Source organism: Charadrius vociferus, unplaced genomic scaffold (genome assembly GCF_000708025.1).
Source record: "Charadrius vociferus isolate BGI_N301 unplaced genomic scaffold, ASM70802v2 scaffold263, whole genome shotgun sequence".
Lineage (NCBI taxonomy): Eukaryota > Metazoa > Chordata > Aves > Charadriiformes > Charadriidae > Charadrius > Charadrius vociferus.
Genome location: NW_009647769.1, coordinates 2,392,565 through 2,408,108, shown reverse-complemented (window position 1 = coordinate 2,408,108; position 15,544 = coordinate 2,392,565). Strand labels below are relative to the sequence as shown.

The following is a 15,544-nucleotide window of genomic DNA, read 5'->3' as shown; positions in this document are numbered from 1 at the left end:
GCACTTCAGACTAACTGAAATGTTTGCTGTGGCATCTCCCAGGTGCCTGATTCACTTGTCACTCTTCATCTGCAGAGTATAAAGTAGGTTTGAGAGCTGACAGCTTCGCATAGTGGAGAATTAGTGATTTGTGGCTGTCCTGAACTAGGATGCTACGGCAAGTTAGGATGCTATCTGTCTAAATAAGCACCCATCTCCAGTCAGCTGTTGATCTTGCCTTTTGTAAATTCTGCCCAAAAGCTACAACACCATTTAATTTACCTCACTTAGTTGGAATATTGCTGTTTTTTATAGATCCGCCGAAAGACAATGGAGGAGCAGCAATAAATACATATGTCGTGGAAATGTCTGAAGGCTTAAATGGTAAGTGATAGGAAGGAGCATATATTGGTATTCAGCTGTGTTCTTTTTTTCTGCTTGTGTGTGCCTGTGGGAAGAGTAAAATGTGTATTATGATAGGGAAAGTTATTGCAAGGGACTGCCATTAGAAAAATAGGGATGCTGATGCTTGTATACAAGAGGTTCTTTTTCTATGGCTTGGAAAGAACATGCCACAAAACTCTGTGTCGAAAGAGATACTCGGCGTTTAACTTTTTAATTAGGTGTATTCTGTTTTGCAAATGAAATTACACATTTCTTTCAGACATTTTAGGGCAAGAAGGCAGGGCCACATAGCTTTGTTGGATGTGTGACAGATGAAAGAGAAACTTGTGCTCAATTTGTCACTATTAAAGGAGGACAGTAATGCAGTTGGGATAACTGTTTCTACTATTTGCCTTTCTGCCCTTTCATACAGAAGGGAAATTAACAATATTTCTAAACTGGACGTAAAGCTATCCAGCTAAATTATTTAAAAAACTAGATCTCTTAAGTAACCTTACTAAATTCAGAAACACAGTCACATTGAGAATGAAAGTTTATACTTCTCCAGCGCTGTGTCAGATTAAGACAACGCACTGTCACCAAATTGTAATGGCAGCCCTGTCAGGGTCTCAGCTGTGGTTCTTCTGATACTTAAGTCTATCATTTTCCTTACTCCATCGTGTGTCCACTTTAAGTCACTTTTGGAATGATTTACCCGAGCCTTTCATGCGGATTTAGTGAGCTGTGCATTACATTTCATTCCCAGTCCTCTAAATTTTGTCATGTATTGAGTTGTTGGAGATTTAAGTGAAAGACCCCAGGTTCCCTGCTTAATTTCTTCAAAAGAGAGAGAATCCTAAAGAGTATCTGTTTTAAGAATCTGCCTGAATAGCAAAGAATGAAATCAGTATTTCAGATGGTGCTGGACCATTGAGAAATACAGGAAAAAGCTTTATCAATTGTAAACTGTAGTTACAGTCTGCAAAAATTATTGTTGTAATTAAAAGTTTCTTTTCCATGGAAAATTTTGCTTTTGTATCTTTCTTATTTATTTGGCTATGATGTTTGAATGTGATTGCTGGCCCAGTAATAACTACTTCATTAAAAGTAAATTCTCTCCTAGTTAATGTGAATGCCAAATAAGGAACATATTTCGCTTCAGCAGATCTACACAAATTTACCTAGACATCTAGCTTTATTAAATGATTGGATCTTTCTCTGGGAAACTAAAAGCAAGCCTTAAATATTTTTGATAAACATCAGGCACACATTTATTTAGTGAAGCTAGGATACCTGCTGTGGCTGGTACTGAAGTGTGGCAAATTACGCCTTGGTTCATCGCACACTTATTTTTAACCTTTCAGGAAACAAATGGGACACAGTATACAGCGGAGCTGCTAGGGAACACGTGTGTGACCGACTAAATCCTGGCTGTTCCTATCGCTTACGTGTCTATTGTGTTGGGGAAGGAGGACAAAGCACGGTAATATGAGCTAATATTTTTAGTAAATGAAATTTCTCTCTAAGAAAATCTGGTCCAGTAGTTAATAAGCAAATATTGTACAGAAGTGCCTAAAACAGTAGCCATAATTAGTACCTCAAAAAGGTTCCAGTATTGATGCACAGTGTTTCAAGTTTCTGCCCATCTCTTAAACCAATAAATGCGAATATTCTTTTCTGATGCTGTCTTTTGTTTAAAGTGCTTTTTCTTATTTATAGAAACAGAAACTATGTCTTTTCCTGTGTGATATGTTGATAGAACGTCGTTTCTTAAGGCCTAACCCAAGACAGCAGTGTAAATTTAATGTTTTGCCTGTAGTCAGTGGAGTACCCTGCTGGAGCAGCCAAGTCAGCCCAGCAGGCCAGTGAGGACAGTGTTTCCGCAGGCTTCACAGGGTTGTGCTCCATAGTCTCTTCCCACGCTCTCGGCCACAATCAAAATGTTTACATTGCCCTACATTTCAGTATTCCCAAGCAATTGGGTGTGCCCTACTATGTTCCCTCCTACACACACACACACACACACACACACACTTGCACTGTCACCTCTGTGGTGTCGTTCAGCCTCCAGTGCCAAAATGTCATGCTGTATTCTTCCCAGCAGCAAGTGTAACAAAGCCCTTAAACCCCTGCATTCTTGGTGTTTGCCATTTCTTCCCCAGCCACCCTTTACTATATGAAATTCGTGTGTTCTTCCTCCACATAGAAGTCTCCCGCAAAGATAGCCTTGCCCACAGCCGCCTTGGCTTAAGAATAAATCCGGACACCATCAGTGCTGGCTCAGCTGCAATGTCTTCCCTCTCGCCGTAGCTCAGCGTGCTGTTGTACAAGGGGAGAGGGAAGGCAGCATACCTCCCAGTCACCTAACCGCAAGTGCGTGTACATCTTTGGAGTCTTTTGCTCTGCCGATCTCCTTCCCCGCAGCCGAACCCCATTGGTTTAGAATAAACATTATTGGAGTACCAAAGAGAAGATAACTTTCAGAAAGTCGCGATACTTTCTGAAGGTGTCAGAAATCAACAAAAGCATAGTAAAGAAAGTTGTAATGAAACTTTTCTGTCGCTTGTTATGAACATATGCCTCCCAAGAAACATTCTGCTTTTTAAGTAGCATCTGTTGTTCAGTGCAACAATACATTTCAAAGGAACTGAAAAGAAGCAGAGCTTCCAATCTACTCTTTCTGGAACATATGTAGAAAGCAGTTGTGAAATGAGACTCTAAGATGAATCTCTCTGGTAACCTAAAAGGTTTACTGACTTTGTATTTGTTCTGTATGACACTGAAGCTAATAACCCCGCATTGCCTCTGACTCATCTCTGTCTGCATCCAGAATAATCAATGCCATCTGCTGCGTGTTGTTATGCTATGTATTTTTGAACACACTTCAAATCCGAGGTGGAAGTTTGTTACACATTAAGTATTACTAAGCAATCAGAAAGTTGAAATCTCATTTTTTTTAATCTCTTCTGATGGATCCACCTTTGCTTTCTGAAAGGTTTTTACACAGAAAGAAGTATACAGCTCTTAGAATAAGGTTTGAGGAATCGTTAAACTGCAGTTTGATGGGAAAGAGGATTTTACATTAAACAAGTCATATTTCAAGCACCTATAATAAGTTTGTACTGATACTTAAATACTGGTTTGAATTCTACTCCTTGCATGTGTTCCAAAACACAAAAGCAAAGGTTAATTTTGCATATTGTGTGATTACTGTAGCATGTTTTATGAGAAATTTTATGTAGCATGTATCATGAGAAAAACATACCGCATCACTTAAGCATCTTCATGTGTTTGAGTTCAAAAAATGGAAGATCCGGTTTCTGATTCAAGTATTTGCCCTTACTTGTGGTGTAATTGATAGTGCTTGTTTTGGTCTAGATGACTTCATTAATCTGTCTTTGCTTTGTAGGCATCTGATTCTTTACTGGTGCAGACACCAGCAGTGGTTCCTGGTCCATGCCAGCCTCCAAGGCTACAGGGTAGACCAAGAGCAAGAGAAATTCAGCTGCGCTGGGGTAATTATATTACAACTATTACTGAGTGTAAAGGATCCAAATGTGCTATGTGTTAAAACTAAATAAGCCTTTCTTTCTTATTTTTAGGACCACCTCAGGTAGACGGGGGTTCACCCATTACTTGTTACGGTCTGGAAATGTTTCAGACAGAAACCGATGAACACAGAGAGGTTTACCAAGGCTCTGATGTTGAATGCACAGTAGGCAGCCTTCTTCCAGGGAGGATGTACAACTTCAGACTGCGAGCAGCTAACAAGGCTGGGGTAAGGCGGTCTGAAATGAAATTAGTTGCAGAGACTGCTATCATTATTAAGGATCTTCTCTTTTAAAAGAAGCATTTAGCAGTAATTTTAAAATGAGGATTTCCTAATGTAGAGTCATTTCATTCACATAGCTTATTGTTGTGTGGGAACAGGCAATTAAAGATCAATTTATAATAAAGGGGGTTTTAGATGAAGGGAAGAGAAAATAGCTAATTATGTCTTATATCTGAATAATGGCATTGGGAAATGGTTAGGAGATGCCAAGTACTTTATCAAAGCATTGTTGCAACTTTAATCTCATGTGAAGTAAGGTAGTAAATTATTTTCTGTATACAGCTTTGTAAATGGATTGTCCTTTATTTTTACAGCTGTTGGTATTGTAGAAGATAATAATTAGCGTTTCCTGACTCTCTTTTTTTACATTTAGTTTAACTTCAGATTATCAGATACAGTAATATTTTCTGTGTTGGGCATATTAAATGTGTTTAAATCAATTGTTGCTGTAGAACGAGCTTTATTTAATTCTGTATCCAAGTTTTTATCTTCATAAAAACTATAGTCACCAGTTGACACTGTTTGCAGAGAGGTCTGCAGCTTAAGGCTTTAAAACACTCACGTAACATTTTATCCCCCTCTGCCAAGAGTGTTTTATAGCTCAAGCATTTTTTGAATCCTTTATTTATTTTAGATAGATATAAATAGGCAGTTACAAATTGTGTTCTGTTAGAGCGCAGCCATCATGTAACTTCAAAAGAAAGATTTGGATAGCACTTTCCTGTTTTGCCTGAGAGAAAATTTGCTATAGAGAAGAAGAGTCTTGCAGCTATTCCGGAGAATAGTCAGATACTTAAATAAATCCTGATTCCACAGTCCACAAAGATTTATTTTATAAGCAAGTAATACAAAGTTTCAGGCTGCTATTATATGTTCCTACTATAGTAAACTATTATTTAAAACGTAGTAATTTTATTTTTACAAATGAGTTGTATCAACTCCCTTTTTAATAGTTTGGACCTTATTCGGAAAAATGTGAAGTAACTACAGCACCTGGACCACCAGATCAGTGCAAGCCCCCTCAAGTGGCATGCAGATCTGCTGCGTGTGCTCAGGTGTCGTGGGAGGTAAGAATGACGTGTTACACCTCTCAACATTATTGTCTTCTCCATTTTTAAGTTCAACTTTAAAAGCTTAAGACTGTATTTTAATCACATTTTTAAACACTTACCTGATTATCCAATACTTGGTAGGTAAAAGCTTAAAAGTTATTCATTATACCATTCTATGACAGCTGCAAGTTGGCAGCCTGCAAGTACTTGAGATCTTACTTTGCTCTTCTGTTTAAGAGTTTTGCCGCAACTGCTACACTGCATTTCTTAAAAATTTTCTTTAATGTAGTTATCTTTCCTCAGAGCAAATATATCCACATAATACAATAGATTATTGTACATTTGCTGTTTTTATAAGCTGATTTAATTTTATGTAATTACATCAGTAATAATGTAGCAAAAGCCTCGCAGACTTCCTATAAACCCATAGTATTTAGATATCTGATTAAAAAAATGCAATAGATAAAAATTAAGCTTGTAAAAAGGAAGATTCTATTTGGGAATACTGTTTGAACAGAGCTTTTCAGTGGCTTGAAATGGAATGAAGTATCTGAGTTACAGAACTCTACAGAAACAAAAGATGAAACTATTTTACCTGGAAGTTAGAGTTCATGCCTCCTACTGGGTATGTCAGAGGAGCTCTCCGTAATTGTCTGCAAGGCAAAGCCCTTTGAAGAAATTTCTTACAATGTTCAGGTGGGATTAATTTGACCAGTGTTAGATGTCTGCTTTATAGAATCATGGAGTAATTAAGTAGGAGTGGACCTGTAGATGTCATTCAGTTCAACCTTCTGTTCAAAGCAGACCTAATGTCACATTTAGGTCAGGTTTCTCAGCGCCTTGTCCCGTCAACTTTTACTTATCTCCCAGGTTGAAGATTCAGCAGCCAGGTAAAGCTGTCTCTGGGCAAACTGTAACACGCTGTAGATTTTTTTTCCCCTTGATATCCAGTCAAAATATCTTTTACTGCAAGTTGACTCTTTCTTCTTGTTTTGCCACTGTGCCACATCCAAGAAGAATCTGACACCATCTTCTTTGTGCCCTCCCAGTAAGTAATTGAAGGCAGCAGTAAGATCTCCCCTTAGCCTTATCATCTTAATAGCAAACAAACCTTATCTTTTTGTCATGTGTTGCACTCCCCCTTGGTGGCCGTCCACTGGACTTACTCCAGTATGTCAACATCTATGTGGTATTGAGGGGCCCAAGATGGGACAGAGTACTGGAGATGCAGCCTCATACGTGCTGAGTAGAGGGGAATCATTACCCTGTTTAGCATTCTTGCTTTTCTTTTGCTAATACAGCCAGTATGTAGTTAGCTTTCATCACACACACATTGCTGAGTTACATTCAGCTTGCTCACCAAGACACACAGGTTCTTTTTTGGAAAAGTTGCTCCTCAGCCTGGACTGTTCTATCCCAGGTCCAAGACTTAGCATTTGCCTTTGTCTTCCTGAGATTTGTATCAGATCTTGCTTGCTGAAATTCCTCTGGTAGCCATACCCTTCACCATATCAAACACTTCCCCCCAATTTGTTGCTATCCCTGAACTTGTTGGCTTGGATTCTCCTACTTCTGTTAAGGTGAACTCCACTAGATCTACAGCAGCCACAGCAGTAACACTGAGAAATGACTCCATCTTCACTGACAGTTGCACAGCCGCGTACAGCTGCATACCTGCTGTATGACCAACACATATCATTGCAAATTAGAGAAGGAAAAGTGAATCCCTATCAGTCATAGCTCAGGAGTATCAAATGTTATCCTGTGAAATGCTGCTTCTATTCAGTCAGTTATCTTCACATAGCCTAATGCTGAAAGTAGCGAATATCCTTCTTTCAAATGGATGGGAAAGAAAAAACACACTTTGGAGCAATTATTATCTGCACCTTAATGTGATTGCTGTCTTGGAATATTTAGTCCAAAACACCAGCAGTATTTTTCTTCTATTTTCTTCCCGATCTAAGAAATTTTTTTGTTGATTTGGGATGGGTTTTTTGGCTTTTCGGTTGTTTGGTTTTTATCTTGGTTACTTTATTGACTGCTCATGTCTTGGTCTGGCACTGGTACGCTTGATCTTAACTGCACTTCAAATTATTATTTCCGAGGAGGATGGAAAACCATTCAACTCCCAAAATTGGGAGGCTAAGTTTGGCTTCCTAGGGCAGGTAGTGAAGAAGAATAGGCTACTCTAGCAGGCATTTCAGTCCACATCTGTGTTGTTTCTTAGGTGGCTGTCCCAGTTGCTTCACAACTTTATCTTGGAAAAAGAGAGAGTGCACAATTTTCTGCTTCCCACTTTGTTTGCGACCTAGTTTCCATGCACAAGAGCCATGATGAGCTCCAAAGGACAAGTCTTTTCATCTGTAATGTGAAGACACTGGCACCAGTGGGCTTTTGCACATTGTCATCCCTGTGCTACAGACCTACTCAGTGAAAACTTTAGTACCCTACATCACCCTCTCAGGAAGACCATCTCTTGCCATTGACCATTCAGGCTACTGAGCTAAATGCTGCATGCTAAATGAGCTCTGTATTTAAGCAACTGAAGTCATAATTACTTACTTTGTATGGAGTAGTCTGCAAGGGGAAATAGTGTTTTTAAAGTATGGGTGACCTAAGGCCAGTAATGCATTCTGATTTATTTGTATTGTACTACATTAAAAATTAGCCAAGAAATAGGAGGGTAACATTCCAGTGAAAAAAACCCAAACAGTTGTTTGAGTTGGTTGATTTTTTTTTCAGTCAGCGAATTTAACTTCTAACTATTTGTATCCATTTTGAAGGTTCCAGTGAGTAACGGAGCTGACATCTCAGAGTATCGACTGGAGTGGGGCGGTGTGGAAGGATGCATGCAGATCTCCTATTGTGGGCCTGGGCTCAACTGTGAAATGAAAGGGCTTTTGCCTGCCACTATATACTATTGCAGGGTTCAGGTAAAGACCTAAAACTGTTGGTAGTGAAATCTGGAAACGGGAATTGCCCCCTCCATAAAAACATGGTCTACTTTGCGTTTGCAGGCAGTGAATGTTGCAGGTGCGGGTCCTTTCAGTGAAGTAGTGGCATGTATGACTCCTGCCTCTGTACCTGCAGTTGTGACTTCTCTTCGGGGACTAAGTGAAGATGAAGTTGAAAGTCCACGCTATTCTCCTTCCACATGCCTTGCTATAAGCTGGGAAAAACCTTGTGACCACGGATCTGAAATCCTTGGCTACAGCATAGACTTTGGAGATAAGCAGCCGATAACTGTTGGGAAGGTTCAGACCTATTTTATAGATGGCTTACAGCCAGATACTACCTACAGGTATGTCATGCACAGCTACTTGACAGCCTACTGTTTCTTCCACAAGAGCAGATTCTTTATTTGTTTGTTTCTTTATATTTTTTTATTCACTGCATCACTCTCAGAGAAGAATTAGTATGTAGCCATGGAGAAAAAGGAAGCTTTGTAATGACGGTCATCATAAATAGATGAGCTGTGTTGGGTTTATTGTCTTTCAAGAACAATTTATGTTAGTTTGTTTATTGTGTTATTGTTGTATCTGTCTGGTTAATTTGTCAGTTTAACTGAATTCAGGTTACAGATTCAGATTCATAACTGGTTTTTGGACTGGTTGTTTCATAGATAGATGGCCTCTAATCTGTTTGACAAGATTAAATCCATCCAAGAAAGGACCATGTCCAGTCTTTATTGACTGTACTGTCTGATCTAATGGCAGCTCATCACATCTTGCAATGCCTTTTCTGCAGAAATAGCAAGTATTTGGGTGACAGTCAGCATGAAGAATATTGGTTTGAAAACTTATCAATCAATTTGAAATCTCCTTTGAAGAAGTTTAGTTACCAAAATCATCCCTTGCTTTTGACGTAAGGGTTACTGAAAAATATAAATGTAAAAATCCATAATTCTGCCTGAAGGAGCTCTACGTTCCTGTTTCAAAAACATGTCCTCTGTGTTAAAACTTAAAGGACGATGTCAATCCCACTGAAGTCAGAATTCAAGCCTACGCTGGTTTCAGTATAATTAGGATATCATCTGGGTATGCAGCTTTCTGAACCCTTAATGTTGAAGATTTAGCTTTACTTTTTTTGATGTTGGACGTAAGACAAATGTTTCTGTGTGCCTCATAATTATTGAACAATAATGCTGGCAATTTGACGAGCCGTTACTTTCTGTGTCAACAAACTGAAAAATGAGAAGCTTCTATTGCACAGATACTTCTGTACTTCTATCCACAAGAGTGCTTTTGTAGAATATACTGACAACTCTTTGTGCAAATAAAAATTTGCATATATTAACCTTAGTTCTGTGCTATAATAAGTTAGTATAATGTTAAATATTACTGTCGTGAAAGAGAAATATTTATTCATAAGCCTGCACACACATTTGCGTTTCAATATTTTGAAATTGTGTGGTTGATTGTTTCAGAATTTAATTATTGTGATTACTTTTTTCCAGTTACCTAGATACTATTTTAGACAAGCAAATGTTAGTCTGCAAAATGAGATTAGACACGCTTTGCTCTCTGTGGCTACCTGTGAGATATGTAAAGAGTTTCAGATTTCTCTGTTTTCTGCTTTTTCCTTTTTAGAAATAAATTTCTTGGCTGCTTCTTTTAATTCTTACTTGGAAACCTAATGCCAGAATTGTTTTCCATGGAGCATTAAAAAAAAAAAAAAATCTCTGAATTTTGAGTTCTACAAACCCCTCAGCTGTGTGTCCTTTGACTTCTAGTTTCCCCCTCTCCCTTTCCAAGCAGACCCAAGATGGCTTGTGTTTGCAGGCACCCAGAGATGCGTTACCAGTGAAAACAGCAAGAGAGGTAGCTGGGCACCATCACTTTATTTTCACGTGAATCAGATCTGTTCCAAATAGCGCATAAAATTTTCCTGTTATCATCCTTGAACTCACCTGATGTAATAGCCAAAGATACGGATTCACCTCTTTGAGGGTGGGGTTTTGTTACCTTCCCTCATCTCTCCAATGTGGCTATCAAAAATACTGGTACAAGGTCTGCGGGGTCAGGAAGATGGACCACTCTTGAAGCAGCTGATAGAGCTTTTGCATCTTTTCACTAATCTGAATGATGCAAATATGCTAACATATTTTTATGTTGAATCAATACAGCTCCTTCAAATGTGGCAAGGAAAGCGTCACTCCTGCATATTCGTGACAGTCTATCGAAGCATAATATTGATAAAAGTCTTCATTGTAGAAAGTACCATCTGTTTGGTACCATTATTCTCTCTGGAATGTGAATAGCGGAAATGACCAGTTACTTTTTAGAATCTAATTTCAAGTTAACTTATTCTCTCTTTTTTCCAAATACCTAGAGTACGAATTCAAGCCCTAAACAGTCTCGGAGCGGGTCCTTTCAGCCACACCATAAAACTGAAAACAAAGCCTCTCCCCCCAGATCCACCTCGCCTGGAATGTGCTGCATACAGTTCTCAGACTCTCAAGCTGAAGTGGGGAGAGGGAACTGCAAAAGCATTAACTGACTCCATTCAGTACCACCTTCAAATGGAGGATAAGAATGGAAGGTTGGTTTTGGCATCGCTTTAGTCTGTGCTGTATTGCTGTGGTCTGATGCATGGGAGATGGCAGCAAAGGGCAAAATTCCTTATGCTTTGCTGAATTTACACCAGACATAGGAGGTCATCTCGTCTGGCAAGGCAAGAAGGGTCCAGTGTTCTGTGCTGGAAAGTACAAGATCAAAAACTTCATAGTTTTTTTACTTACAGTTCAATATAAGGAGTTTAATGAAATGTTTCGTACCGGCACACTTTTCTCTCTCTCACATTTGGTTAAGTATTTTGTCAAAGTATCAAGTCTAATCAGTCTTGTGAACTTTATATACTTGATATTGGAAGGGGGGAATTCTTTAGTCTCTGTTGTCTTTATATGCAATTATTTTTAGTGGAAAATAAATTCATATAGTACAAATTATTATTTTAAGGGATCCCTCCTCTCACGTTAAATCGGAATGTAAGCTAAGATGGTACAGCAAGTACCCTTGCTTAAATGGTAAAATGAATAGTACTGCTACGCTATGTGCCATGTCTGAATCTCTGAGTAGCTTTGGCTTGACAGTGAGGCAAAATAGATCTGCTAGGTGAAATTGCTCTCCTGTAAGGAGGAAAAGAAGTTAGACACTTAACTGGAAAGAAATTCATGGCCAATACCAAAGACTAGGTTGCGTGCGGGTACCATCTGTTTTAAATTTAAAAGAAAAGAAAAAGTCAAAGTACATGATAACTCCCACAGAAAGAGATAAATATGTGCTGTGTCCTGGGGATACTGAAATTGAAAATCAAATGAGAGCGCTGCCAAGATCAGGCTATGTAAGAATTATAACGTGAAGGAGAGTGGCCAGTCTACAAAGCTCTCAGAACGGGACTTGGTGTGTGCTCCAAGTGTGACTCTGACCTCCTATGTAGGTCTGAGTGAGCGGTAGCTCGGTCACCCGTCTCTGACAGTGATGTACAGGAGCAGTTGGATCAATGACCCTTTCTTAGGTGTAGTAAGGGAAAGTTGCAAAGGAGCAAAAAGCTAAAATCTAGTTACCTAATTTTGAAAAGCTAACAGTGTTGGGGGAGTAGATGGCCATGAAAAAAAGCGGTGTACACAGCTGATTGAGAGAGAACTGCTATCTTTTCCCATTGTTTCAAGGGCAGAAGGGTCTCTGAAAATGCTTAAGATCAGTTTTGCAAAGAGACAGTCTGTAGTACTCTTTGTGTAAAAGAGATTTTATTTCAAGGACGTGAGAAATAAAAATGTGGCCCTGGAAAACAAGATTACTGTTTTATAGTAATGCCAGAACACTGTTTAACTCTGAAATAAGTATTTCTGGGCTTCTCATTAGATGCTGGGAAATGATGGGAATAGATTTCAAGACAATACTGTAGCTACTTCAGAAGTCCTTTTCTGTGTTTAAAATAAGCTACTCTCTCCATTTTCAGGTTTGTATCCTTATACAGAGGACCATGTCATACATACAAAGTACAAAGACTCAGTGAGTCAACATCATACAAATTTTGTATTCAGGCATGTAATGAAGCTGGTGAAGGTCCCCTTTCTCAAGAATATGTTTTCACTACTCCCAAATCTGTTCCAGCTGCCTTGAAAGGTAAAGGTGCTGCTTTTTTCATGTGGCGGGTGGGGGGATGACAAGTTGGTTTTGGTATTGTGTTGTATTTGGGATATTTAGAATGCTAAGCCCTTTTCCAAGTGCAGGTAGGGATAGTAGGGGAATGCTCCTTTTGTGTAATTACCTGAACCCTAAAATCATGGAATCATAGAATGGTTTAGGTTGGAAGGGACCTTAAAGATCATCGAGTTCCAAGCTCCCTGCCATGGGCAGGGACACCTCCCACTAGACCAGGTTGCTCAAAGCCCCATCCAGCCTGGCCTTGAACACCTCCAGGGATGGGGCATCCACAGTTTCTTTGGGCAACCTGTTCCAGTGCCTCACCACCCTTAGGGTGAAAAATTTCTTCCTAATGTTTAATCTAAACCTGCCCTCTTCCAGTCTGAAGCCATTACCCCTCGTCCTATCACTACACCCCCTTGTAAAAAGTCCTTCCTCAGCTCTCTTGTAGGCCCCTTTTAGGTACTGGAAGGTCGCAATAAGATCTCCCTGGAGCCTCCTCTGCTCCAGGCTGAAGAGCCCCAGCTCTCCCAGCCTCTCCTCATAGGAGAGGTGCTCCAGCCCTCAGATCATCTTTGTGGCCCTTCTCTGGACCCGCTGCAATGGGTCCATGTCTTTCCTATGTTGGGGGCTCCAGAGCTGGATGCAGTACTCCAGGTGGGATCTCACCAAAGTATTCACTCCAAAAGGGAAAGACTTTGGGTTTATACATTCTTTGACATAAGAAGGTTTGTACTTCAAGTCCTTGCTTCCCAGGAGAGAGTGACAGGCTGTTACAATAATTTTCTTTCTAGCGTGTTTAGAATAATTTCAAGCATAGCAGCTTTTTTTTTTTTTGCATACGATACGCACTTGCAGTCACCAAATTTTACTTGGTTTCTCTTGGATGATACCTAAACTAGCAATAGAGATGTATGCGAATTGGTAGTTGTTGCACAAAATGTTGTAGCAAGAATACATTTGAATCTGAATCTTTTATTTCTCCGAGACAAAATAGCAGATAGAATACAGAATTTTACAAGGCATTAGAGTATAACGTGAAGCGATGGGGAAAGGCGAGCTAGCTGTCACTGTTGTGTTTTCTTCCGGCAGCACCAAGGATAGAGAGAATAAACGATCACACTTGTGAAATCACATGGGAGGTTCTGCAGCCCATGAAAGGTGATCCAGTTATCTACTGTCTTCAGGTCATGGTGGGCAAAGACTCGGAATTCAAACAGGTACGATGTCTTTAAGTTATTGTATTTTTCTTCAATTAGTATTTGTGGTAACTAGTTTGGATTAAAGATTACCGGTTTGCAGTATGTTTTTAGTCACCGTGCTAATGTTTTGTTACTAAATAATATAAGGTGGTGTCTCCTAAAACCATTGTCATAGAGAAAAGAGATTTAAGTAATACAAATACTGCAGTAAGTTGCAGCCTCTCTGGGTTATGCTGATGGTTGCTAAATACAACTCGACACCTCAGATGATGAGGAAATTGTCCGCTAATGGGAAAAGCTGACAAAAAGAAAGCATCCACCCTATGGTACAGAATTGAGGCTTACAAGAAAAAGAGCAAAGGGTTCTCTTTGCACTAAGAGTTGTTTGAAGGCAATAAACAATATTATAAAAGCTTTGGTGTTGTCAAAGTCATACTTCTATACAGAGAGCTGCAGATAGGAAAGACTCCCTACTGATGAAACGTAGACATTCTGGTGTAGGGAAAGTTTTTGTGTACAGTTCACTGATGAGGTTTTTACCATTTCAGTAGTAGGGCGTACAGGGTCAAGCAGTTGAGAGTGTATTTTAATTTCAGTTTTGATTATCCAAACATGCAGTTTGAAATGCCAAGTTACAAATTAGTCTGCATTTAAAAGAGGATGTGCAGTGCTAATTTTGCTTCCTTATAAACTGCCTGATAATTGACATGAAATTAGGCTTGGAAACTGTGTTTCACACTATTAAGCAAGCAGGTTTCCTTTCAGAAAGGAAACACAATTAATTCTGGTATATTGTAATTTTATTAAAGGTCAATATTAAATAGATTTTGTCTGTGCTTTGGTAGATTGCAGGCCTTAATATTTTCATAATTCATAACCTTTAGTGTAGTACTGTGTTTGTTACATCCATTTGTTAAATTTTTCAGTAAAAGATGAACTATAATCCAAGGTGTTTATTACCTTGCCATGTGAATATTCTTTATTGTAACTTTAACATTCTTAATGGAACATGAAGTATGTAAGTAAGGTGTGCTCTGTGTTGCTTCTAGACACGGAGTCAAATCACGCTTTTATGAGTAGTGTGCATTGCCCAATCGGCTGGACGAGAAAATAAAGGTGATTCTTTAAGCCTAGAAATAACAAAGTAGACTGAGGTGCATGATGCCTTTCACCTCTCCAGAACAGTTTAGCGCAGTAAATTAAACTAAAACGAGAAGACTAGTTTGCAAAAATTGAAATTGGAACAGTCAAGAAGTAAACACTGTGGAAACAGCCTTTAAGATACTTAGACATGATGGTGACAATTTTCTTTGACATGGACAAAAAGTAAACAGCCTGGAAGTCCACTCCAAGCTGTGTACGACTGTTCCCCTGCCAAAACTTCACTCTCCTCTCCTCCTTCTCCCTGATCTGTCAGCCGAGTTGCTCGTGTCATTGCTCCCTACGTGCTTCAGACAAAACCAGTTAGTAATCTGCTCTTCGAGCTATATACAGCAGTCAAAGGTTTTGAGAAGCAACCATATAGATACCCCAGCAAACACATTTGAGGGGAAAGCAATTTCTGGCAAGGCACTTGGGGACAAGCAGCTGAGGACAGTAACCCATGCCAGCTGGCGCAGCTGGAGCTGGAGTAGGATGTGTGGCTGTGGCCTGTTTGCTCGCTACCAAATGCATGACACAAATTAGCAGAATTTTGAGGAAGCTGCCCTTCCGATGACCTGCCCTGACTCCGTATGGGAACAATTCCTTGAGAGAAAGAAAATTCTCTCTGTTGTAGATTGCAATAAAGCGCAGCTGCGTGGCTGCCAGAGGCCTTGCTATGTCTACGGGTAGCCACGGGCACAGCAACAGCCCTTCAGACAACAAAATAGGAAGAGATTGCCTGCTTCTTTCATGGAATGGTTGGTAGTTTGCACTTGTGAAATACTGTCTAACAGTATGATAACT

The 15,544-nt window shown here is 39.5% G+C and overlaps 1 protein-coding gene across 1 annotated transcript in view; it reads left to right on the top strand.

The window, feature by feature from the left end:
* The window catches only part of FNDC3A (fibronectin type III domain containing 3A), a 104,702-nt gene that overhangs the window by 87,920 nt on the left and 1,238 nt on the right, over window positions 1-15,544 (top strand). The window contains exons 15-24 of the mRNA XM_009882377.1: window positions 295-363; window positions 1,728-1,846; window positions 3,773-3,878; window positions 3,966-4,141; window positions 5,149-5,262; window positions 8,031-8,180; window positions 8,265-8,548; window positions 10,579-10,788; window positions 12,208-12,374; window positions 13,488-13,615. Coding sequence (XP_009880679.1) covers window positions 295-363; window positions 1,728-1,846; window positions 3,773-3,878; window positions 3,966-4,141; window positions 5,149-5,262; window positions 8,031-8,180; window positions 8,265-8,548; window positions 10,579-10,788; window positions 12,208-12,374; window positions 13,488-13,615 — 1,523 coding nt within the window. The remainder of the gene's footprint in view (window positions 1-294; window positions 364-1,727; window positions 1,847-3,772; window positions 3,879-3,965; window positions 4,142-5,148; window positions 5,263-8,030; window positions 8,181-8,264; window positions 8,549-10,578; window positions 10,789-12,207; window positions 12,375-13,487; window positions 13,616-15,544) is intronic.